The 26,980-nt window shown below is 42.1% G+C and overlaps 1 protein-coding gene across 3 annotated transcripts in view; it reads left to right on the top strand.

Moving 5' to 3' along the window:
- LOC140733450 (protein FAM110C-like) overlaps nt 1-16,354 on the top strand; it is a 91,365-nt gene extending 75,011 nt beyond the window's left edge. For 2 of the 3 annotated variants that reach the window (XM_073056789.1, XM_073056791.1), the window contains exon 2: nt 13,716-16,354. In XM_073056789.1, the coding sequence (XP_072912890.1) occupies nt 13,978-15,294 (1,317 nt within the window). In that variant the 5' untranslated portion in view covers nt 13,716-13,977 and the 3' untranslated portion in view covers nt 15,295-16,354. Of the gene's footprint in view, nt 1-4,265; nt 4,396-13,715 lie in introns of all 3 variants that reach the window. The other variant, XM_073056790.1, reaches the window with a different exon arrangement.
- The last annotated feature ends 10,626 nt before the right edge of the window (nt 16,355-26,980 follow it).

Here is a 26,980-nt window from a genome sequence, read left to right as displayed (position 1 = left end):
CTTACTACCCACCATTTCATTCAATCCACTTTGGGCAGAAGAAGTAGCAGTACTGACCATTATGGCCAATTTTGTAATAAAGGCATCCACTACTATAAATTAGAATATGTAAACAAAGATGTTGCTCAAAACATCTCTGTGGACCTGGGCTAGGACAGTAGAAAGTGAAACATGACCAATTCCAAACATGAGTCACATCCTTCAAAGGAAAACATAAACAACTAATTATGTTAATAAAAATCACAGAAGCACTTTTACATACTTTTTGAAACAAGATCTGCAGAAATAATTGATTCTTGTTCACTAGTTTGAGCGATAATTAACTGAAGTATGTATTCTGCCACCACTGTTTACGGCATTCTCTGACAATTTAGCTGTGGCTTATCCTTGTTTAGATAGACGTTCAAGAAACAGTGGAGAAGTAGTGCTATGTCTATCACATATCACATAACAGCCACAAATACCTCAGTTAGTTGCCTGTAGGCAGGTTCTTTTAGCGTGTGTTATGAGTTGTGGTGCTGACACACCAGCCAGGCAAAAGGAGTGGCACTCACAGCATGCAGAGTTCTCTAACAGATCTCAGGAATACAATCTTACTACCAGACAGTCCTGCTTCAAAAAATACTGTGGCTCAACAGTAAAGTTTAATTGTTTGTGAAACATTGCTTATTTCAGTAAAGGCTGATTTCTATTATTACACTAGTTCATGTAGTGCTGAATATAATGCAGAATCAAGGAAAATGTCAGGTGGGAAGGAGCTTGGCTACAAAATCAGCAACATGTGGATGTTTAGCTGTGACGTGGCATAATATGCCATTGGGGATTAGCAGTCCGTTATCAAAACCCTCAATTGTCAATTCCGCTGAAAATTATACTGCCATTTCATCGGATTGCAGTCATTAGCTTGCCTCTATGGGAAACCTGTTGCAGATATCACCAGTTAAATAAAATTAGGTTATTTTCAGCTATATTTAACCCCATAGAGCTCCTTAGTTGAAGTGAATATACAGTATGTTATTGTTTGTAACCTTCACCATCTCCAGCAGGATCCTGTCATCAAGCATATCTTTCCTCCCCACTCCCCCATCTGTTTTTTTGTAAAGATTACTCTCTAGGTGACTTCCTTGTCCATTCATCTCACCACGCTGATCTCCCTCCTGCCATTTTTCTATGCAAGCATGCCAGGAGAACTAATAGGACTTGATGTTTCAATCCCTTTGATAAGTCGGCACTCTCGATGTTGGCAGTGGGCTCGGAGTGGTGACAAGGAGGGTAGGTACTTCATCGGGTCATCAGGTGGGCACCCTCCTTCTCTGACGTTTCATTGATAAGCCCACGACATCTCCAGAGGGCTCACCGGTGCTACCTGGCGTCCCAGATACACCCCCTCAGTTCCATATCCTCCTGTCTTCATCTTGCAGCCCAGATGTTGTCTTTCCTTTTAATCCAAATCCAAATCCAATTACTGCTTTCTTCTGCTGCATTTGACAAGGACTTGGTTGTTTGTTGGAGTGATTCACCCCTCACCCCCATCTTCTTCAATAGAATGTTCGGAGATGTAGCCACGAATCCCCTGCATCCCACTTCTACAGGGAAAATCTTGGTCTTCCAGCCATTCTGGGCAGCTTCAGTTGCCAGTTTCTTTTTCCTCTCATAAGCTTTTTCAACACCATCTTCCCATGGTACTGTCAATTCCACAACATATGCCAGCTTGGCTGTTGTGGACCACAGGACCATGTCTGGCCGGAGTGTTGTAGCCGCAATGTCTGGGGGAAACACCAGCTTTTTTTCCCCAAGTCCACATCCATTTTCCTATCCCGAGCAACCTGCAGAATGCTTACCTCTTTTGATATTATATGGTGCTCTGGAGGTTGGCCTGCTGGTACAAATGATGCGATGTGAACATTTCTTGCCCATGTTTGTGGGAGAACGTTTGTGGTGATTCACCTCTGATTGATGTCAGCTGTCTGAGAACTTGGTTATGCCGCCAAGTATACTGCCCCTGGCTGAGGCTCGTGGTGCATCCTGTTAAAATGTACTTAGTGATCCAGGTGCTTGACAAAGAGAGTAAGTGGGGTCTTCTCCCACCACTGGATCAGGTTCTGGGGTGTGGGTAGGACGTCATAAGTGGCTCTGATGACAAAACTTAGCCAACATCCCTCCATCTCTCAGATGTCACGCCAGCTGAGTTTCCTCTTTTCCAGGCTTTCCCAATTAGTCCATTGGCCCTGCTTGGCCATTGAGACAGCCCTGGCATGTCGCTCTGCCTCCTCCTGTCTTCTCACCACCTCCACCACAAGCCGTCTCTTCTGCATAGATGTTGCCTTGTGCCATTGAGGAGCCTTTGGGACCAGCCCAAGCCTGGCTCTCCCAAGGGGGACTTGGCCAACCACATCCCTGAAGTGAAGAGCAGATTTAGCACTTTGAACGGCTTCAGACGGGGTTCACTTCCTCCCCATTGCCATAGAGGAGGCCACTGTTCGAATAACAGTATCTGATTCAGTGAGGGTCATGACCAACCTTGCTAATACTGCCCCTATACCTCCTCTCTCAGCACCATTCAGGGCCCCAGACAGTACTTCCAGCTGAAGTGACACTTCCTTTATGAATCTGTCAGGGTCATTACCCAGGATCTCCCTGTGGCTACCTATTTCAATTCAACTTCAGTTCCCATTTGAAAATGTCTTTCCATAATCTCCTCTAGTGCCGTGGTGAGGCCAAATTCAGGATGGAGGAGCAATACCTTATAATCCTTCTGGGTAGCCTCCAAGCTACTAATGCCATGAACATTGATTACTCTAACTTACAGTCATTACTCCTCCCTCCCCCCCATATCTCTTTTTTCATTCCCATTCAGGTTGGCCTCTCACTCCTTCTCTTCTCACCTGCCAATCCCCCCCCCCCCACCCCCGGTGCACCTTCTCCTTCCCATTCCTCTACAGTCTACACTCCTCTCTTATTTTGAACAATTCCTTGAGAAACATACCTGCTGCTTCTTGCTATATCCTTCAGAAGAAGCAATATGAAACAAAATATTGCATTCATGCAGAACATAAACACTGAACTTGGAGGTATATGATCAGTCGAGTCTCTGATATAGGCCACGTTTTATTCAACATTTTATATTCCTCAATTTTATACAAATATGATACTCCAGTTGTTATAACCGAAGGCAATTTGCTTCAGACTTTGAGATTAAATGTATGTACAAAACAACGGAAAGCTCTGTTCATCATTCATGTGTTTTACGGTGAGCCTTAAAATAGCCAGACGGCATTAGTGATGCCCAGCAAAAGCAAATCAATTGTTCAGCTTTGAAGGCTTTTTTTAAATCAGTTCAATGATTTCCTACATCATAATCCTTTGATCGCTTACTTATTTCTATTCCAACCTTCATTGACAAACATATATCAAAGCATATTTTTTCCCCTGAGTAAACATTTCATTGCGAGATAAGGGTAATTTTTTTCTTAGTTCAAGTGGTATCATTAACTATTGTAGCTTGAAAAGGAATGCGGTAGAACAGAGGGATCTGGGAATACAGATCCACAATTCCTTGAAAGTGATGTCACAGGTAGATAAAGTCATAAAGAAAGATTTTGGCACATTGTCCTTCAGAAATCAAAGTATTGAGTACAGGAGTTGGGATGTTATGTTGAAGCTGTATAAGATGTTGGTGAGGCATAATTTGGAGTATTGTGAGTAGATCTGTTCACCTACTGACAGGAAAGTTATCAACAAGATTGAAAGAGTACAGAGAAAATTGACAAACATGTTGCCAGAAGTTGAGGACCTGAGTTATAGGAAAAGGTTGAATAAGTTTCGACTTTATTCCCTCAACGATAGGAGAATGAGGGGAGATTTGATAGAGGTATACAAAAATTATAAGGGGTATAGATAGGGTAAATGAAAGCAGTCTTTTCCCACTGAGTTTGGAGAAACTAGTATGAGAGATCACAGGTAAATGGTGAAAGAATAACTTTTCAGGGGAAATCTGTTCCCCTTCAAGTTTAGAACAAGCAGCTAGCAGAAGTGTAGATGCAAGTTCAATTTCAATATTTAGGAAATATTTTAATTACATGGCTAGAAGGGGTAAGAAAGGGGATATAATAGACCAAAAATTAGTGGGAAGTTGGAGGATTAATATTCAGTATTTCTGTTATTGCACATTTTAAAAAATCTATACATAATTGATTTACTTGTTTATTTATTATGTTTTATTGTATTTATTATTATTATTATTATGTATTTTCTCTCTCTGCTAGATTATGTATTGCATTGAACTGCTGCTGCTAAGTTAACAAATTTCACGTCACATGCCAGTGATAATAAACCTGATTCTGATTGGGAAGCTTTTAGAAACCAACAGAAGGCAATTAAAAAATCATTAAAAAAGTAAGTATGGAACACCAAAGTAAGCTAGCCAGTAATATTAACGAGGATACCAAAAGGTCTTTCAGATACATAAAGTGTAAAAGAGCAGGCGAGAGTGGATATTGGGCCATTGGAAAACGATGCTGGAGAGGTAGTAATGGGGGACAAGGAAACGGCAGATGAACTGAATATGTATTTTACATCAGACTTCACTGTGAAAGACAATAGCAGTATGGTGGAAGTTCCAGGTGTCAGGGAACATGAAGTGTATCAAGTTACTATTACTAGAGAGAAGGTTATTGGGAAACTGAAAGGTCTGAAGGTAGATAAGTCAACTGGATGAGATGGTGTACACCACAGGGTTCTGAAAGAAGTGGCTGAAGAGATTGTGTAGGCAATAGTAATGATCTTTCAAGAACCACTAGATTCTGGAATGGTTCTGGAAGACTAGGAAATTGCAAATGTCACTCTTCTCTTCAAGAAGGGAGAGAGGCAGAAGAAAAGAAATTATAGGCCAGTTAGTCTGACCTCAGTGGTTGGGAAGAGATTGAAGTCAATTGTTAAGGATGAGGTCTCAGGGTACTTTGAGGCACATGATAAAATAGGCCGTCGTCAACATGGTTTCCTGACAAATCTGTTGGAAATCTTTGAAGAAATAACAAGCAGAGTAGACAAAAGAGAGTTGGTTGAAGTTGTGTACTTGAATTTTCAGAAGACCTTTGACAAGGTGCCACACACGAGGCTGCTTAACAAGCTATGAACCCATGGTATTGCAGGAAAGATTCTAGCATGGATAATGCAGTGGCTGATTGGCAGGAGGCAAAGAGTGGGATACATTTCTGGTTGCTTGCCAGTGACCAGTAGTGTTCCTCTGGGATCTATGATGTGATTTCTGCATTTTTCATTATATGTCAATGATTTGGATGATAGAATTGATGACTTTTTTATTCAGTTTCAGGTGATATGAAGATAGGTAGAAGGGCAGGTAGTTTTGAAGAAGTAGAGAGACTACAAAAGAACTTAGACAGTTTAGGAGAATGGGCAAAGAAGCAGCAGATGGAATACAATGTCAGTTCAATGTTATGTGTGGTCATGCATTTTAGGGGAAGAAATGAAAGGGTTGACTATTTTCTAAGTGGAGAGAAAATACAAAAAACTGAGGTGCAACAGGACTTGGGAGTCCGTGTGCAGGATTCCCTAAACATTTACAGATTGAGTCTGTGGTGAAGAAGGCAAATGCAATGTTAGCACTCATTCCCAGAGGACTAGAATATTTTTAAAGCACTGGTGAGGCCTCACTTGGAGTATTATGAGCAAGTTTGGCCCCTTATCTTAGAACGGATGTGCTGAAACTGGAGAGGGTTCAAAGGAGGTTCACAAAAACAATTCAAGGATTGAAAGACTTGTCTTATGAAGAGTGTTTGATGGCTCTGGTCCTGTATTTACTATGATCAGAAGAATGAGGGCTGACCTCATTGAAACCTATCGAATGGTGAACGGTCTTGATTGAGTGGATGTGTAGAGGATGTTTCCTATGGTGGGAGAGTCTAAGACTAGAGGACACAGCCTCAGAATAGAAGGGTGTCCTTTTAGAACAGAGATGAGGAGGAATTTATTTTGTCAGAGAGTAGTCAATCTGTGGAATTCTTTGCCACAGGCAGCTGTGAAGGCCAAGTCATTACGTGTATTTAAGGCTGAGAATGATACATTCTTGACTGAACAGGGTACGAAGGGATGGTGTGGTGGGGGAGGCAGGAGATTGGGGCCAAGAATTAAATTGGATCAGCCATGATGAAATGACGGAGCAGACTTGATGGTCTAAATGGCCTAATACTGCTCCCATATCTAATGGTCTAATACCAGTTCAGCATGGACTAGGACCACAGGGCTTATTTCTGTGCTGTAGTGCTTGTTCTATGACTCTGTCTGGGGAGAATCCACAGGGTCACAAGGGTTCAAACTCCATTCAAAATATATCAGATGTTAAGATCAAACCTGGGTCACTGGGGCTCTGAAGAAGTGGCTGTGCCACAGCACTACCTTCAACTTCTGTTTGTCTTAACACTTTCAATGTAAGGAGACACACTGAAGTTGCATATCCAATTCAGAAAAATAATTTCTGATAGATGTTTGAGCACTCGAGCAGATGTGCATATTAGTAGCTCTAATTATGTTTAAGTTATGTTAATTATCATTTTACTCCAGCATTGCCTCTACAATTGAATGTACAATTTCAAACAGGAACTTTTTAATAATGTTGCATTTAGATTTATTTTAATTATTTTAACAAAATAACCTTCAAGATCTTCAACGACCTTATAATTTCAACTTGTGGGATAATTACTCATTAATGTGTCAGCACAAGAGCAAACAAGACAGTTCATAATGACAGGCATCACATGATTAATATTTCCGTTTGAGAATTAGTCAGTTAAAGATGATCCTGTCAGAGTCCAAAGACATTAGTGTTTTTTTTTTGTTTGGTACATACAGACTGAACCAGCACCCCTTTTTTTAACCTGGGTGGAAGTTTGCATATTCTCTCTGTAAACTGGTGACAATACATGACCACTAGAATAATGGGATGTTAGAGATTTATGGTGCAGTTATTGAGCATGGGAGAGAATGTAGTTTATAGAGAAGCAAGTGGCAGAAGATTGATTGGGTTGTTTTGCAAGATGGGACAAATGACGGCATCCTAATTTGTAAATGTAAATATATATGAAAACATTTTTAAAACTCCAAAACATTGAAGATATAGTTGCAGACCATGTTTTTGCAGAAAAGGCAAGCAGAAACTGCAAAAAGCCTGTAATTTCAAATATGGAGAGAATACTGAAAATTACTCAACATGTCAAATTTCATTTGTAGAGAGTGGAATAGTTATTTTCAAAAAAAATAAATGTAATTATATATTATATAATTATAAATTAATATTATGTATATTTATAAAAATATAATTAAAAATCCTAGAATAGTTGGGGTAAATCACCTTTTAATTTATGTTTTTATTTACTAGTTTTTAGTTCTGAGGTCTAAGAATTGGACTGGAATCTAACACATTCTAACAAACTTATCAAATGTGGGAAACAAACCCTTATAATCTATCCTATCTATGCCCCTCATAATCGTATAAATCTCTGTAAATTTACTCCTCCGTTTCCTATATTCCAGTGGGAACACTCACAGTCTATCCAATGTTTCCTTAAAACTAAAACCCTCCATTTCAGGAAACGTCTTTGTGAATCCGTTCTGCACCATCTCTGTTGCTACCACATCTGCTCAGTAATGTGGGACCAGTGCACAAATACCTCAAGTATTTGAGGGTTGGAGGGTACAAAGTTCAAAAGTTCAAAGTTCGAAGTAAATTTATTATCAAAGTACATATTATGTCACCATATACAACACTAAGACTCATTTTCTTCTAGGCATACACAGTAAATCCTAGAAACACAGAAGAATCAATGAAAGATCATACCCAACAGGACGGATAAAAAACTAACGTTCAAAAGACAACAAATGTGCAAATATAAAAGAGAGGGAAAAAAAGCAATAAATATTAAGAACATGCGATGAAAAGTCTTTGAAAGCGAGTCCATAGATTGTGGGAACAGTTCAATGATTGGGCGAGTGAAATTGAGTGCAGTTATCCCCTCTGGTTCAAGAGTTTGATGGTTGAGGGGCAATAATTGTCCCTGAATTTGGGGGTGAGGGTACTGAGGCTTCTGTACCACCTTCTTGATGGCAGCAGTATGAAGAGAGCATGGACTTGATGGTGGGGGTCCTTGATGATGGTTTCTGCTTTCCTGTGACAGAGCTCCCGGTACTTGCGCTCAATGGTGGGAGGGGCTTTACTGTGATGGACTGGGCTGTATCCATTACTTTTTGTAGGATTTTCCATTCAAAGGCATTGATGTTTCCATTCCAGACTGTGAAGCAAACAGACAATTATCTCTTCACTACACATCTACAGAAGTTTATCAAAGTTTTAGATGTCATTTCAAACCTTCGCAAACTTCTGAGGAAGTAGAGGTGCTGGCATGTATTCTTCATAAATGCACTTATGTACTAGGCCCAGGACAGGTCCTCTGAAATGATAACACTGAGGAATTTAAAGTTGCTGACTCTCTCCACCTCTGATCTCCTGATGAGGACTTGCTCATTGGCCTCCAGTATCCTTCTCCTGAAGTCAATAATCAGCTCCTTGGTCTTGCTGACATTGAGAGAGAGAGGTTGTTGTGGCACCATAAAGTCAGATTTTCAATCTCCCTCCTATAATAATCCATCACTACCTTTGATTCGGCCAATCATAGTGGTGTCATCAGCAAACTTAAATATGACGTCGGAGCTGTGCTTGACTTTACAGCCTTATAGAACCATAGAACACTACAGCACAGTACAGGCCCTTCAGCCCTCCATGTTGTGCCGACCCATATAATCCTTAAAAAAAGTACTAAACCCACACCACCCCATAACCTTCCATTTTTCTTTCATCCGTGTGCCTGTCCACGAGGCTCTTAAATACCCCTAATGTTTTAGCCTCCACCACCATCCCTGGCAAGTCATTCCAGGTACTGACAACCCTCTGTGTAAAAAAAAAAACAACTTACCCCTGATGTCTCCCCTAAACTTCCCTCCCTTAATTTTGTACATATGCCCTCTGGTGTTTGCTATTGGTGCCCTGGGAAACAGGTACTGACTATCCACCCTATCTATGCCTCTCATAATCTTGTAGACCTCTATCAAGTCCCCTCTCATTCTTCTATGCTCCAAAGAGAAAAGTCCCAGCTCTGCTAACCTTGCTTCATATGACTTGTTCTCCAAACCAGGCAACATCCTGGTAAATCTCCTCTGCACCCTCTCCATAGCTTCCACATCCTTCCTATAATGAGGTGACCAGAATTGAACACAATACTCTGTGCAGTCTCACCGGAGATTTGTAGAGTTGCAACATGACCTCTCTACTCTTGAACTCAATCCCCCTGTTAATGAAGCCTTGCATCCCATAGGCCTTCTTAACTACCCTATCAACCTGCGCAGCGACCTTGAGGGATGTATGGATTTGAACCCCAAGGTCCCTTTGTTCATCCACACTCTTAAGTAAACTGACCTGTACTCAGTCTTCTGGTTTGTCCTTCCAAAATGCATCACCTCACACTTGTCTGGATTGAACTCCATCTGCCATTTTTCTGCCCAACTCTGCAGCCTGTTTATATTCTCTCGTAACCTTCGACAAACTACAGCTCCATGCACAGCTCACCCAATCTTCGTGTCAGCCACAAACTTACTCACCCATCCTTCCACCTCTACATCCAGGTCATTTATAAAAATCACAAATAGCAGGGGTCCCAGGACAGATCCCTGCGGCACTCCACTAGTCACCGACCTCCAGACAGAATACTTTCCTTCCACAACTACCCTCTGCTTTCTTCCTTTAAGCCAATTTTTTATCCAAACAGCCAAAGTTCCACTTATCCCATGCCTCATGACTTTCTGGATGAGTGTCTCATGAGGGACCTTGTCAAATGCTTTGCTAAAGTCCATGTAGACCACATCCACTGCCCTACCCTCATCAATTTCTTTTGTTACCTCTTCAAAAATCTCAATCAGGCTCATGAGGCATGATCTTCACTTCAGAAAGCCATGTTGATTATACATGAGTAGACTGTACTTCTCCAAATGCTCGTAGATCCTATCCTTAAGAATCCTTTCCAGTAGTTTGCATACCACTGACGTAAGACACACTGGACAATAGTTCCCAGGTTTCTCCCGATTACATTTTTTAAACAAGGGAACTACATTTGCCATTCTCCAGTCCTCTGGCACTTCCCCTGCAGCCAAAGAGGATTCAGAGATCATAGCCACTTATGTATAAAGTAGAAGTATAAATTTGTGAATGTATTTTTAAGCTGAGAGTGAGAAATTTAAAGGGAATCTGAGCACAAGTTTTCCACACAGAGGGTGGTGGATAAATGGAATATATTCCAGCTAAAGTAGGACAGGCAATTGCTACATTTAAAATGGATTTGGAAAAGTGCTTTGATATGATAGGATTAGAATGATAATTCTAATGCAATCACATTAAATCAGTGCAGAAAGGCAACATAGGTGGCATGACTGAGTTAGGCCGAAAAGCGATGAGTCTGAAATAGCAATATCTCATCTCAAATGAGCATTGTGTCAGTGAGAGGTTAAGGCACAAACTAAGACCGCCATCACCCAATATCAAAATAGCTCAGATGGGTTTAGAATTCTGTGTTGAGCCAAATGTTTCAACCTTGGGAGCTATGCTGCAACATGGTTAGAATCTGCACGTGCAGTTTTGTGTGTTTTACTGATTTTTTTTTCTGCAAAGTTATGTACAAGAAATGTAAATAGCTTCACTTTTGATATGTTGAACTGCAAAACATTAAAACTTTTCTAAATTATACTTAATGTTCTTTTGACACTAAGCTTGGGGTCTTGGGGTCCAGGTCAATAATTCCTGAAAGTGGCTGCATAAGGTGATAGGGTAGTAAAGGAGGCATATAGCATGCTTACTTTTATTAGTCAAGGCATTGTGTTGGAGAGTCAGGAAGTTATTCTGCAGCTTTTAAACCACTGTTTAGGCCACATGTGGAGTATTGTGGTTGCTCCATTGAAGGAAAATATGGAGACTTAGGAGAGAGTGCAGAAGATTTTTACCAGAATTCTGTCTGGATTTGAAGGCATTTCCATCAGGAGTTTGGACAAACTTGGGTTGTTCTCTCTACAGCACTGGAGGCTGAGGGAAGTCCTGATAGAAATTTGTAAAATTATGAGAGACGTAAATAGACAGTATATTTTCCCCAGGGTTAAAATACTAGAGGCCCTGCATTTAATGAGAGAGAGCTTAAGGTCAAATGAGATGTGTGGGCAGGTTTTTTTCAACATGGAGTGTAGAGGGTGCCTGGAATGCATTGGCAGGGATGGTAGTGCAGGCAAATAGGATGGAAGTATTTAAGCTGCTCACACTTAGACACATAAATGTGTAGAGAATGGAGGGAAATGAGACCTGTGTAGACATAAATTTAATTAGACACTTTGTCACTCATTTAATTAGTTTGGAATAACACAATGAGTTGCAGGATCTGCTCCTGTTCTATACCGTATTGTTTTATGTAAGGTGCAATTTAACCATATCTATATCACTGATCCATTTATTTAAGAGAATCCCAAAGGAGCTTTCATCCCATTATTAAAACCCAGAATGGTGGATTATTCAAATTCTCAGGTCAGAAGGTACTATTGTCATCCTTCAGTGTCATTTTCTGGAAAGGGAAGACACAGTAATAGTTAAAAACATGTTCTACAACAAACTGCAACTACATGCATAAATGAGAAAGAAAACACTCTTAGAAATACTAAAAGAAGTAGAATTTGTACAATATTCTTGTTTCAAAGTCTATTGTATTATTAAAAGGCCAGGAGTACTGCACATTGAACGAGTATTTTGCTGAAGGACAGAAATACATTTGGTACCTGAAGGCAATTACTCAGCATATCTCATTATGATTATTGGAATGTAAACCAGCTACCACTGTACCTTTTCATTGTATCAAAACCCTCCCACACTGCCATCATTGTAACGTTTCCAGGGCAAAGGCACATTGGTGCACATTGCAGAAGTCATCTGTTGATCATTTACCTGCCAATGGGTCCCAATTTACTTCATTTTGCTTTGTTTGACTGCCTCCAATGCCTGTTAGCAATACTATTTAACATGGCTGGAGCTGGTAATAGTCACAACTTATTGAGGAAGAAAGTGTCACTTAGAAATAATTGGTTTAACTTGTAGATCATTAATGTCAAAGGGAATGGATGTGTTTGCATTGGTAGTACATTAATGGCGCTGAAGAAGTGTGATGCAATTCAAATGTGACTTTGGAATTTACATAAAACGTAATCAAAAGGCTTCCACATGAAATGGACATGAACAGGAAATGCAGTGCAAATTTTGTCCTTGTGGACAAGGCAGCAGGTGGCACCTGGAAGTTACCACACTTCAAGCTGACTTAGATATGTACCATCACAAAGGGCATTTAATAGAGCTGCTGCTGCCTCACTGATCCAGACTATCTGTGTGCAGCTTCAATATTCACTCTGTGCTGTCCCAGTGCTGTGTTTTTGCTACTTCAGTTTCTTTCCATTTAACAAAATATACAAGTTTTATTGAAATGCTAATTAGTCTTTGTTGATTCTCATGTTTATGATTAGCTTAATAAGTGACTAGGTTACTAGTCATTCATTAACCCAATCATAAATATGTGAAAAGTTGGCCAAATATCTCTCGCTGATTTGTTATTTTGTTGTTTTCAAACTACCCATCAGTCATAAAACATTGGAAATCAACATGAGAATATTTTTGAGAGTACTTCTCCAATTTTACCTTATGCAAGTCAAACCAAAGACATTAAATTAGTCTTGAGGATAGACATCTTCTCTAAACATTTATCTTTGCAAGCAAACTAATGGCAGGCAAATCAACCATTAGGGATGCTCCAGCTAGGTCCCTATCTCAGAGAAAATGTTCTCTGTGTACACAAGGAAAGCCATGAATTCAGTGTAGATAAGCAACAATGATGATACTCACTCCTAATGTATGTTCACACACTTACTTTCCAGCATAGTTTCCTGGCAGTCTTTCTAACTTCGTTGACATTTTACCACCTACAATCTGGGGTCAATCAAATTCTTGCTATTAACGTTATACAGTATTAACTTACAAATCATCCTAACATCATGAGAAGACATAATTTGATTTATTGATCCAAGTCAAATATAATTGATCTGTGCCAAATTTTCCCGTGTTTTCATTGTGTTCATTCCCAGCAAAAGAAAGATTTATACTGATTATTTTAGCTCATCTGAACTTTATCAAATAAAAACTGGCATATATCCCGGGCATGGAATGTCCTGCTAGCAATAGCTAAAAAGGAAATTCCTTTATACTCTATTTTACCATAATTGCAGACCTCTTCATATTAACTAGATTAACACCGATGACAGAATGATTTTATAACAAACATCAGAATAACTGAAGTGTGTCTCGTTTGCAAACTGTCTTCGTTAGTTTACGGAAACAATGAGCTTTGCGTATTTACTATTAACTTGCGGTTGCTTACTCTTGGGTTTGGTTAGAAGTGAGAGAGGAGAGGTGAGAAAGCTGGCTGACAGAAAATATTCTGTATAAACATTAATTGAGGTTTGTACTTGTTTGAGGCTATTACTTGAAAGCCAATCCCATCTCTGTTGTGTTATACACAGCTTGCTTTCTCCCGTATGATGTCATAGAGTGCTGATGTGATGTGTTTCATTTACAGGAGAGACGGCCCGGCGGCAAGGTGAATCGGCTGAAAGTGACACTCTATTAGCAAAGTCAGGAACTGATAACAGCAACTACAGCTACGTGACAGCGTCGAGCACAAGACTCCAGTCTGTGAATCGTGGCTGGAAAGTTGTCAGCAACAGGCAGGAAAACAAACAAAACAAAAATATAAGGTCGCAAGAGGTGGAGGGGTGAATGTTCTGGAGAAGGTGCGCTTGCCAGACTTCGTGAACGTGACAACTGTGGACCAGGGTGGGATGCCGAGCGAGATCTCGGCCCCTGCAGGTATGCAGTCGGCGTTGAGCCCCTCTCTGCCCCTTAGGCTTCTGACCAAGGGTCCCAGCTACCTTCGGAGTCAGATGGAGGGGGACAGGCGGGATCGGCCGAGCGCCGTGGAGAGACTGGCGGCCGACAAAGCCAAGTACGTGAAGAGCCCGGCGGCGAGGGGACGCAAGTTGGAGCCCAGTGGCTTAGGCAGTTCTTCCTCTGAGGAAGACAGCAGTAGCGGCGCCAGCAGCAACAGGGAGAACCACCTGGAACCCAGCAGCCACCAGCAGACCAGACAGCGGGAGCTCCAACCGAGTATCGTGCGGCGCTCGGGGTTCAAGAGGCAGCTGAGGCCCGACTCGCTTGTTATCTACCGGCAGAAGTGCGAGTTTGTTCGGGGAGCTACGACCACCAGTAGCAATCGGAGCTCCAAGAGCAACCGTAGCTTGGTCAGGAGACTCCTGCCGGGCTCCGGTGGCCGGGGCGACACACTGCTGCAGTCGGAGGCAGGAACACCCTTAGAAGGATTGGCAGATGGTACAGAGCCGGCGGCACCCCAGGGAGCAGCAACCAACAAACCAGCGGCACCCCAGGGAGCAGCAACCAACACGCCGGCGGCACCCCAGGGAGCAGCAACCAACAAACCAGCGGCACCCCAGGGAGCAGCAACCAACACGCCGGCGGCACCCCAGGGAGCAGCAACCAACACGCCGGCGGCACCCCAGGGAGCAGCAACCAACACGCCGGCGGCACCCCAGGGAGCAGCAGCCAACATGCCGGCGGCACCCCAGGGAGCAGCAGCCAACACAGCGGCGACACCCCAGGGAGCAGCAGCCAACACACCGGCAACACCCCAGGGAGCAGCAGCCAACACACCGGCGGCACCCCAGGGAGACACCGGCCGCACCAAAGAACCACTGAAACGACGGGGAGGAGGAACGGGGCTGCGGCGCTCGCAATCCGACCTGAGCTACCGCTACTCGCGAGCCTGCTCGGGCTTGGACAGCTTCTTCGAGCACTGCGGACTGGAGCCCGACGTGATGGAGGACCTGCTCAGGGAGAAGTTCGCCGCCACCTCCGACAGCCTCACCCTCAAGTTCCGGAGCGTGAGCAGCCCGGACTCGGAGAGCGAGCTATCGCGGCACAGCAGCAACAGCAGCGGTGGCAGCGAACGACTCCAGGTACAGAAAAAGCCTCCTCCCTCTGCCCTTTCGGTCATCGAGCGTAACGCCAGGGTCATTCAGTGGCTGTACGGCTGTAAGAGAGCCCAGGAGTCTAAAGGCAAGCCTACAGCTGTCCTGGTGTAAAGCAGGAGCACGGATTGATTTCTTCTTTAAATTCGGCTGCTTTACGTTTCTTTCCGGACGCGGGCTTTCCTGCGTAGACCGTCTATGCATTCCCAAATTAGAAAGGAGTGAGTGCAAGGAAAAGTCGCTCTTGACATACTACAGGACTGAGAGCAGAAGAACGGGAGACGATGTGCATCGAGAAAAGGGATGATAACCGGACATGGGGTTGGTGTTTCTGCCCCCTTCGCTTCCCCGCCCACTATCGAAAATGCAGTGACTACTTTTTGATAAATACTCTTATTTAAATCAACTATTTTATGGAACTAAGGGGGAAGTTGAGTCTTGCAATTAACTTGACGAGTTTGTCAGATTTCAATTTTCACTGTCTTCATTAAACGAGCTGGCAAAAAACCGCTGTTTGCAAATACCACAGTGATATAATTCGCAGGGCCTTGTCTGTCTGGACTGGTCCGAAAAGACTCTTGCCAAGTAAAATATTTTGTAATTTCACTTCAGTACAATGTTAAAGTTTCAAATATTCATTCCAAGATGTTACCTGCCACCTAGAATGAAATTTGTAATTTTAAAATATAGATATAATTTTATTTTCTGTGTTCGTTGCAGGATCTTTAAAAAATTTATTTATAGGATATTCTGTCCTACAACATTTCTGTTTGGATAATTGCAGTTTTTTTAAAAAAGTACTTTAAATGGCAGAGGATTAATATATTGAAACATACAAAGTACACTTAGTGGCCAGTTTATTAGGTACCTTCTGCTGCTGTAGTCCATCCACTTCAAAGTTCCAAGTATTGTGCATTCAGAGATGCTCTAATGTACACCACTATTGTAATGTGTGGTTATTTGAGTTACTGTGCAGGTTTATTATCAGAGGCATGTGACGGGAAATCCACAGTCAAAGTCAGTTGGTTTCCCATTCTGATGTTTGGACTGGACAACTGAACCTCTTGACCATGTCAGCATGCCTTTATGTATTGAGTTGCTGCCACATGATTGACTGATTAGATATTTGCATTAACAAGTGGGTGTGTCTAATAAAGTGGCCACTGTGTGTGTATCACAATGGTATCGCCTCACTTCCATGATGGAGAGTGATTTGGAACGATAATTTCCATCCATATCAGCCACAGTCACAGAAGCTAGTAGGTTTGTGCATCGAAAATATGTTGCAGCAATTTAAAGATGTTATCAGATGGATTTTAAACTATTTTAAAAATTCCTAAATGGGTGCCATAGTAGCATAGCAGTTAGCACAGCACTATTACAGCGAGGATGTCAGAGTTCAACTCCAGCGCCCACTGTAAGCATGTTGGTACATTTCTTCCTGTCTGCACGTGGGTTTCCTCTGGGTAATGCAGTCTCCTCCCATAGTCCAACAATGTACCAGTTTGCAGGTTAATTTATTTTTCTTCTGTGTGCCTTGTGATGCATCATGCAGCAACTTTGCCGCTCTTTAGCATTTGTCCTTTTTATGAGGCCGAGTTGCTGGCTGGACACTCAATCCCGCATGCAAGGAGCTAGCTGGATTCGAACCTGGAACCATTGGCCGCAAAGTCTGGTACGGATGCCAGTGCACTGCTGACAGGCAGTAGGTTACAGGCAGACACACAGACATACTGTACTGATCCCGAGCAAATTAGGCTGGGGTTAAATCGGAGTGGTGCAGCTTGAAGGGCCCATTCCACACTAATAAATAAAAAAACGTAACTGTAAAGCAGGGCTGGGGGTGGGAACACAGAACTGAAACCTATAGGGTTGCTGCATTTCTGGCACCTCTGAAGTTACTTGGAAAGCTTTTCATTTTAAATTGCTGTTGTAGGATTGTACTGATGGGTGTCCTATGGAAGTTTTGAACTTGAGATGTTCGAATAGTTTAAACTTGATCTCAAATTCTGTTCCAGGCAGCTTCTTAAATGGAAACTACTCCTCCAGAAAAAGTTGTGTTTATACTGAGTAGTAGGGTTGGCAAGACATTATTTACTTATCTATACTAGGTTCATCTGAGAAGAATTTTGACAGTCGTCTAGTATTACATGGGTTTGAGTCACAAATTGGAATATATCATTTTTTATTTCTGTCAGAAGGTTGGCATTAAAATTATTGATTTGTGTTAGTTTATTACAATGTTGTTTGACAGCAGCTACTTCTGAAATTTTGAACTCAAATGTTATTAGAGTCTTTTATTAATTCTGCTGTATTCAAAGCAATCAAATATAATCATTCAGGTAACAGAACTATTAGCTACAAGTTCAAGACAGGTATCCTTTAAAGCAGGGGTTCCCAACCTTTTTGATGCCATGGACTAATGCCATTTAGCAAGAGGGCTGTGGACCCTAGGTTGGGAACCTAGGTTGGGAACCCCTTCTTTAAAGAAATTATAAATTTGCAGTCCCAGATTGACCTTGCTGCATCTTTGGTGTGAAAGCCCATTGAAATAATTTGCTATTAATGCATAAGAAGAGAGCATCACTGATTCCCTGGACTGCCACATCGGGGGCTTTGGAGTTTTTAGCATTTAAGTGTATGAGAGCTTCACAGCAATGCAGTTAAGCAGAATGGGAGAGCTGTGTGTGCCTTTAACTGTCTACAATCAATATAAGAATGCTTTCCACTGTCTGTAGAAATGATGATGTCAACCATTATATTTATATTTTGATTGCACAAGGTCTGATATATCTTCTTAGACATGAAAATCAAAAATCCGAGGAAACTGGAAATCTGAGATGCAAGCAGAAATGACGAGAAATACTCAAGTCAGGTTGCATACTATATGTGGGAAGAGAAACAGAGTTCCGGTCAGAGATCCTACGTGCCTTGTTCTGGTGACAGGCCCCTGACTGGAAATGTTAACTGGTTCTCCTCCCATAGATGTAGTTGGACCTGCGGAATTCCACCAACATTTTCTGTTTGTGTCTTCTTGCATCTTTGTCACTGCCATAGTAGCAGCTAATCAATTTCATGGTTTTTGAACAGAATTCAATTTTTCAAATTTGCTTTGTATCATCAGGTGCTAAGTAAAGTTGGTCACAGAACCATACTAAACTGTCATTACCCTTTGAGTCAGTATACGGGAAATTTGCAAGTGACAAACGGAACCAGAGGACTATCTGGCCTCTGTTCAGAAGGGAAATTTAATGTGAGCAGATAAAGCTTCTAGGACAGCGAGAAAGTTTTCTGAGAAGGCCTTTGTGCATAGGATTAAGGAAATCCCCAAGGATTCTTTTCACACATGTGAAGAACAGGAGTATGTCCAGAGTGAGGGTACAACCAATTATGGATAGTACAGGAGACAGATGAGGTAGGGGAGGTCATTAATGAATACTTTGCTTCAGTATTCACCAGTAAGCAGGACCTTGACATTTGTAACTACAAGCTGATATGCTGGAACATGTCGATGTTTAGAAAGAAGATGCTCTTGAATTTTTGAAAATCATTGTGATAAATAAGTTCCTGGGGCTGGACAGAATATAGACAAAGTTCATACGGGAGATGAAGAAAGAGATTGCTGTGCCTGTGGTGATAATCTTTGTGAACTCACTGGCCACGGGAGTAGTGCCAGATAATTGGAAAGTGGCAAATTTTATTCCTTTGTTCAGAAAGAGAATAGGGATAACCTTCAGAATTATAGACCAGTGAGCCTTACTTCAGTGGTGGGCAAATTTTTGGAGAAAATACTTAGACAGTATTTCCAAGTATTTTGTGATGCATAGTATGTTTAGGGATAGTCAACGTGGTTTTTATGAGAGGCAAGTCATTCCTCATGAGCCTGAATGAATTCTTTATGGATGTGCCAAAGCACATTGATGAAAGTAGAGCAGTGGATGTGGTGAATATGGATTGCAGTAAGAAGTCTGATAAGGTAGGATCATTCAGAAAGTCTGGAGGCAGGGGATCCAGGGAAACATGGCTGCATGGATTCAGAATTGTCCTGTCCACAGAAGGTAGAATATAAAGTGTATTCTGCCTGGAGGTTGTTAACCAGTGGTGTGTTTTGAGACTGCTGCTCTTTGCGTTTTTTATTAATGGCTTGGATGAGCAAGTGCTTGAAGTAGGGAGTAAGGGAGCAACATTTTGCAGGGTGAGATCCATTTGAAAATAGTAAATCCAGTCGGGAGTGAGTCATTGTTTGAAGTAGTGAGTGGGAGGGTAATATTGGGCAGGGCTGGAGCCAGGCGTGAGTCATTGTTTGAAGTAGCAAGTGAGGGAGCAACAGGGCGGGAGCTATTTAAAAACAGCCAATGAAAAGAAAGGAAGTGTAAACAGAGTGGCCATTGTGGGAGTGATCATGCTTTGGCTCAGGATATGGCAAGAACAGGAGTAGGCTAAAGGTACTGAGTCTTTTGGAGTCATTTAGATTATTGTAAAACTTGAACTTGAGAAGTTACACCCAAAGGTATACAGAGCATTAGCAGGATGGTACCTAAGACGGTCTTCCTGATGACTGCATCTGCAGAAAGTGCATCCAGCTTCAGCTCCTGACTGACAAGGTCAAGGTCAGGGAGCTCGAGCTGAATGTACTCAGGATCATACAGGAAGATGAAAACATCATTGATGAGACTTGTACTGAGGTGGTCACACGCAGAGTGCAGGCTTCAGGTCGTAGATGGATGACCACCCAGAGAGGTAACAGGAATAAGAAATCAATGCAGGGTCCCCCTGTGGCATTTCCCCTCAGCAAAGTGTATACCCCTTTAAATACCGCTGGGGGTGGAGGTGACCTATTAGGGCACAGCAGCAGCAGCCAGGCCAATGGCATTGTGGCTGGCTATGAGGCTCAGCAGGGAAGGGTAAAGTCAGGTCGTATGAAAGCGAAAGGAGATTCGATAATTAGGGTGATGGACAGGAGATTCTGTGGCCAGGAAAAAGACTCCAGAATGTTGTGTTGCCTCACAGATGCTGGGTTCAAGGATTCCTGGAGAATATTCTCGAGGGAGGATGAGTGTCCTGTGGTTGTGGTGCATGTTGGCACCAATGACATAGGTAGAAAAGCAATAAAGGTCCAGTGCAGTATGTGTAAGGAGTTAGGGAAGAGGCTGAAGAGCAGGACTGACAAGGCCGTAGTTACTGGATTACTCCAATGCCATGTGCTAGTCAGGGCAGGAATAAACTGATAGTATAGATAAATGAGTCCAGCTTGGTGGCACAATAATATCAGCTCCAGACTCCGGAGCGACAGTTCCCGAGTTCGAATCCAAGTCAGGTTGAGCGTCGAGCTAGTAACTCAGCCTAGTAAAAACAAGATTAGCTTGCTACAGAGCCACCTTCATGACGGTGCCCCGATAACTCCGCTGCCGAGTTGAGGGCTATTCTTCTGCTTCATAGATAAATGAGTGGCTGAGGATCTGGTAAAAGGGGCAGGGTTTCAGATTTCTGGAGCATTGGAATCCCATGTAGGGAAGGTATGAACTGTACAACTGAACTGGAGGGGACCAACATCCTTGCAGAAGGATTTAACCTAATTTGATCTGAAGTGACAAGGCTGAGCATGTGGCAGTTGATATTTAAGTAGATGCGGTGTGCAGTGAGACTCTGAGGAAGGACAGGCAGATGATAGGGCAAAATTGCAGTCAGTGGGATGAGCTGAAGTATAACATGGGGGCAAAATCAAAAGGGATGAATATAGGACTAAAGGTGCTAAATTCGAATGCATGCAGGGTGATGATCTTGCAGCACATTTAAAAATTGGCAGGTATGACATTATGGGAACCACTGAGACATGGCTGAAATGAAGCTTAACATCCAAGGGTAGACCTTGTACTGAAAGGACTGGCAGGTGGATAGAGGAGGGGGGGTTTCTTTCTCAGAGTAAGGTGATATAGGAGCGGAAGATGAAGAATCTTTGTGAGAGTAAAGAAACTGCAAAGGTAAAAAGACACTAATCGGAGTTATTCAGACCTTGAACAGCAGACAGGATGTGGGATATAAGCTACAATGGGAGATAGAAAAGGCTAGTAAAAATGGTAATGTTATGATTGTCATGGCAGATTTCAATATGCAGGTAGATTGGGAAAATTAGGTTGGTACTGGACCCCAAGTGAGGGAATTTGTAGAATGCATATGAGATGGCGTTTTAGAGAAAACTGTAGTTGAGCCCACTAGGGGAAAGGCATTTCTGAATTGGGTGTCATGCAATGACCCAGATTTCATTAGCGAACTTAAAATAAAAGAAGCCTTAGGAGGCAGTGATCATAATATGATAGAATTCACCCTGCAGTTTGAGAGGGAGGTGATCAGTATTACAGTGGAGTAGAAGAAATTGCAGAAGCTTGCTAGAGGAGCTGGACAAAGTTAATTAGAAGAGGACACTTGTAGGGATGATGGCAGAACAGCAATGGCTGGAGTTTCTGGGGGCAATTCGGAAGGTGCAGGAGAGATACTGTACATCCCAAAGATGAAGAAGTATTCTAAGGGGATGATGAGGCAACCATGGCTGACAAGGGAAATCAAGGACAGCATAAAAGGAAAAGAGAAGGCATGCAATAAAACTAAAATTAATGGGAAGTGAGTGGATTCTGCTAGTTTAAAAACTAGCAGAAGGCAACTAAAAAGTCATAAAGAGAGAAAAGATTAAATATGGAAGTGAGCTAGCCAATAATATAAAAGAAGACACCAAAAGTTTTTCAGATATATCAAAAGTAATAATGCCAGAAATTTGAGAGTGTCAGGGGACTGAAATAAGCGCAGTTACTATTACTGAGGAAGGTGATTGGGAAGCGGAAAGTTCTGAAGGTAGATAAGTTACCTTGAGCAGATGGACCACACCACACAGTACTGAAAGAGGTACAGTAGCTGAAGAAATTGTGGAGGCATTAAAAATTGCCTTTAAAGAATCTGGAGGTCTGAAAAATTGCAGATGTCACTTTACTCTTTAAGAAGAGATGGAGGCAGAAGAAAGGAACTTGGTGGTCAGTTAGCCTGGCACTAGTGGTTAGGAAGATGTTGTAGTCTATTATTAAAGATGCTGCTTCAGGGTACTTTGAAGAGCATGATAAAGTTGGCCAAAGTTAGTCAGCAAGGTTTCCTTAATGAGAAATCTTGCCTGACAAATCTATGGGAATTACTTGAGGAAATAATAGGCAGGATAGGCAAAGAAGAGTCAGAGGTTGTTGATTATTTGGATTTTCGGAAGGACTTTGACCAGATAGATAGACACTTTATTGATCCCAAAGGAAATTACAGTGTCACAGTAGCATTGCAAGTGTACAAGTATACAAATATTAGAAGAGAAGTAAGAAAAAGTTTTTAAAAAGTTACCTTAAACAGTCTAAGAGGAGGTATTCAACACTTCTCCAGCTATAAGTTGACTTGTGGCTGAGGATAAGAGTGACCTCATATAGCGCTCTTTGGAGCACCACAATTGTCTTAATCTATTACTAAAAGTGCTCCTCTTTTCAGCTAAGGTGGCATGCAGAGGATGCGAAACATTGTCCAGAATTGCCAAGATTTTCTGAAGGGTCCTTTGTTCTACCATAGCCTTGAGTGTGTCCAGTTTGACTCCTAAAACTGAGCCAGCCTTTCTAATCAGGTTATTGAGCCTGTTGGCGTCACCCGTGTTGATGCCATTGCCCCAGCACACCACAACATAAAAGATTGCACTGGCAACTACAGATTGACAAAACCGGTGAAGGAGAGGCCTGTGTTCTCCAAAGGAGCTCAGTCTCCTCAGGAAGTAGAGGCAACTTGGGCTCTTCTTGTACACAGCCTCTTTGTTGGTGGTCTTTTCAAGTCTGTCATCCACGTGCACCCCCAGATACTGCACATGAGACTGCTTTACAAGATAAATACCTGTGGTATTACAGGAAAGGTACTAGCATGGCTGACTGGCATGAGGAAAATAATAGGAATAAAGGGGCTTTTTCTGGTTGGCTGTCAGTGACTTATGTTCCTCTGCAGGGGTCGGTAATGGGATATCTTCTTTACAGGTTATATCCCGAAGATTTGGGTGGTCGAATTCTTGGCTTTGTGGCAAAGTTTGCAGATGATACAAAGATAGGTGGAGGGTCAGGTAATGTTGAGGAAGCGCATACTGCAGAAGTATTTGAACAGATTAGAATGAGCAGATGGAATATAGTGTCATGAAGTGTATGTTCATGCACTTTGTTAGAAGGAATACAAATGTAGACTATTTTCTAACTGGAGAGAAAATTCATAAATCAGAGATGCAAAGGGACTTGGAAGTCCTTGTGCAGCATTCCCTAAAGGCTAACCTGCAGGTTGAATCGATAAGAAAGCCAAGTGCAATGTTAGCTTTCATTTTGAGAGGACTAGAATATAAGATTAAGGTTGTAATGCTGAAGCTTTATAAGCAATTGATCAGACCACATTTGGAATACTATGAGCAGATTTGGGCACGTATCTAAGAAAAGTTTTGTCAGGATTGGAATGGGTCCAGAGGAGGTCCATGAGAATTATTCTGGGAATAAAATGGTTAAGGTATGAGGAGCTTTGATACTCTGGGCCTGGAATCACTGGAGTTAAGAAGAATGAGGGAGAATTTCATTGAAACTGATCAAATATTGAAAGGCCTGGATGGAGTGGATATGGAGAGGATGTTTTCTCTAGAGGGTGAGTCAAGGACCAGAGGGCACAACCTCATAATGGAGAGACTTCCATTTAGAACATAGATGAGGGGGTAATTTCTTTAGCTAGAGGGTAGTGAATCTGTAGAATTCACTGCCACAGGTGGCAGGCTAAGTCATTGGGTGTATTTAAGGTGGAGGTTAATAGGAGGTGGAGGTGTCAAATGTTACGGGTAGAAGGCAGGAGAATGAAATTGAGAGAAGATCCACAGAAGGTTCATGTGAATGACTCTGGGAATTAACTGTTAATATATGAGGAGCATTTTATGGCTCTGGGTTTGTGCTCCATGGAGGAAGGATCTTACTGAAACCTATCATATATGGAAAGGACTAGATAGAGTGGATGTGTAGAGGATGCTTCCTATAGTGGGTGAGTCTAGGACCAGAGGGCACAGCCTCAGAAAAGAGGGACTTCCATTTGGAACAGAGATGAAGAGGAATTTCTTTAATCTAAGGGTGTTTATTGTCACGATCGGTGTGGAGGCCAAGTTGTTGAGTATATTTAAAGTGAAAGCTGAGAGTTTCTTTATTAATCAGACTGTTAAAGGTTTCATGGAGAAGGCAGGAGAATGAGGTTGAGATGGATAATAAATCAGCCATTGTGGAATGGTGGAGCAGACTGGCCTAATTCTGCTCCTCTGTCTTATGGAAAGGTAGATTAGTAGGCTTGCAGACAAACAAATGTTGGTGGAGTTGTGGATAGTGTGGAGGGTTGTTGTAGATTACAATGGGACATTGACAGGATACAAAGCTGGGCTGCGAAGTGGCAGGTGGAGTTTATCGTATTGTTAAGAAGGCGTAGGATGTTTTGGCATTCATTAGTTGGGGGATTGAGTTCAAGAGCTGTGAGATAATGTTGCAGCTCTATAAAATCTTGGTTACACCACACTTGGAACATTGGGTTCAGTTCTGGTCACCTCATTGTAGGAAGGAATTGGAAGCTTTAGAGAGGGTGCATAGGAGATTTACTAGGATGCTGCCTGGGCAAAAGGGCATTTCTTATAATGTAGGTTGAGTGAGCTACAGCTTTTCTCTTTGGAACAAAGGAGGATAACAGGTTACTTGATAGAGATGTTCAAGAAGATCAGAGGAATAGATAGTGATTGCCAGATAATTTTTCCCAGGGCAGAAGTGGTTAATACAAATGCGTATATTTTTAAGTTGATTGGTGGAAAGTGTAGGTGACATGTCAGAAGTAGGTTCTTTACACAGAGATTGGTGGGTGCATGGAATATCTTGCTAGGGGTAGTAGAGACAAATACAGTTGGGACATTTAGGAAACTCTTAGAAAGGCACATGGTTATGTAAGAGTGAAGGATTAGATTATCTTAGAGTAGGCAGAGCACCATGAGCTAAAGAGTTTTCACTGTGCTGTTATTTTTCTTTGTTTTACAGATGTGTGTGAACAAAACATTACAGCATAGTACAGGCCATTTGACCCTCTATGTTTATTGAGCCAGTAAAGCTCCAGCTCTCTCAACCTATCAGTGTAAGTCATGCTGACTAATCCAAGCAGCATCCTGGTAAATCTTCTCGGTACTCAATATAAAGCTTTTATATCCTTCCTACAATGAGGCAAGCAGAACTGAACATAATATTCCAAGTGTGGTCAAATTGGGATTTACAGAATTACAAAATGACTGACTAATGAAGACCAACACATCATGTGACTTCTTTAAAACTCAATTAGCTTGCATGGCAACTATTAGGGATCTATTGATGTGGACTCCACTCCTTAGACCAGCTTTGCTTCCTGTTAATGTCCCGTTGTAATTGTGGTGAACTACATATACCTGTCTGGACATGCCCCCACTGCTGACTGCTCCTGTGGCTCCTCCCACAGACCCCTGTATAAAGGCGATTGGAGGCACGGCTCTGCCCTCAGTCTCCAGGATGTCGTGTGGGGATCTCTTGCTGCTGACTGCTCTCTTCCAGCGAATAAAAGCCTATATCTCGCCTCACGTCTCCGAGTTATTGATGGTGCATCAATAACCTATGGCAACCTACTACACTACCCACAACTCCACCAACCTTACAGTATCATGACAAATATTATCTATCACCTAACTAAAATATTGAATAAGTAAAAAATTATATAGCCCGGCCAGTCAATGGTACAGCAATCTCTTCCCTCACTGCCTGACTGCCTGTAGTAACCTATGGTTATATCCCAATCGGTCCCAGGAACTTACCTGGCTTAATATTTATCCGTTTCCAGCATATGTTCTTTTTTAACATGTCACCTGTTAGTCTATTTTGTGTTGTCCTTGCAAATGTCAAGATCACTTTTACTTTGAATACTAAAGAAAAACACTCATTAAGAACCTCCCATTACACTTGACTCCAGGGATGTTTTCTTTTCTATCCCTGATTGGTTCTACTCTCACTCTAGTCATCTTCCTGTTCATTTCGTACATGTCAAACACCTTGGTATTTTCTTAATCCTATTCAATATGGCCTTTTCATGCCCCCTTCTGGCTCTCCCGTCCATTCTTCAGACACTTCCTGGATATGGATACCTGTCTAACCTTTGCTTTGTAAACCCTAAGTAAGCTTCCTTCTTCCCCTTGACTAGATGTTCCATATCTCTTGTCATCCTTTCCCTGCTTCAATGAGACAAGCCTATCCAGGACCTCATGTAAGTGTTCCCTAATCTGTTCCCAGTTTACACTCCCAAATTCCTGCCTAATACCATCATAATTTCCACTCCCTCAATTAAATAATTGTCCCGATTCCTCTCCAAGGCTATGGTAAATGTTAGGAAATTGAGATCACTTACTCTGAAATACTCACCCACTGAGAGATCTGATACCTCACCTGGTTCATTACCCAGTACTAGACCCAATATGGCTTCCTCTTTAGTTGGCCTGTTTATATTTTGTGTCAATAATTCTTCCTAGACACATCAAATTCTGCCCCAACTAAACCTTTGCACTAAAGAGGTGCCAATTAGTGTCTGGGAAGTTAAGTCATTGCCACCCTAGCATAATGGTTTGTGCAATGCTTTTACAGCTTGGAGCAGTGAAGTTTGGACATCCTCATTTTGAATATTTTTCCCCATGAACGTGTGGGTTTCCTCTGGGTGCTACAGTTTCCTTCCAAGT

This window comes from Hemitrygon akajei, chromosome 9 (assembly GCF_048418815.1).
Source record: "Hemitrygon akajei chromosome 9, sHemAka1.3, whole genome shotgun sequence".
NCBI classification, from domain to species: domain Eukaryota; kingdom Metazoa; phylum Chordata; class Chondrichthyes; order Myliobatiformes; family Dasyatidae; genus Hemitrygon; species Hemitrygon akajei.
Note: the sequence above shows the minus strand (reverse complement) of the source record. Positions and strands in the feature narration are given on the sequence as shown.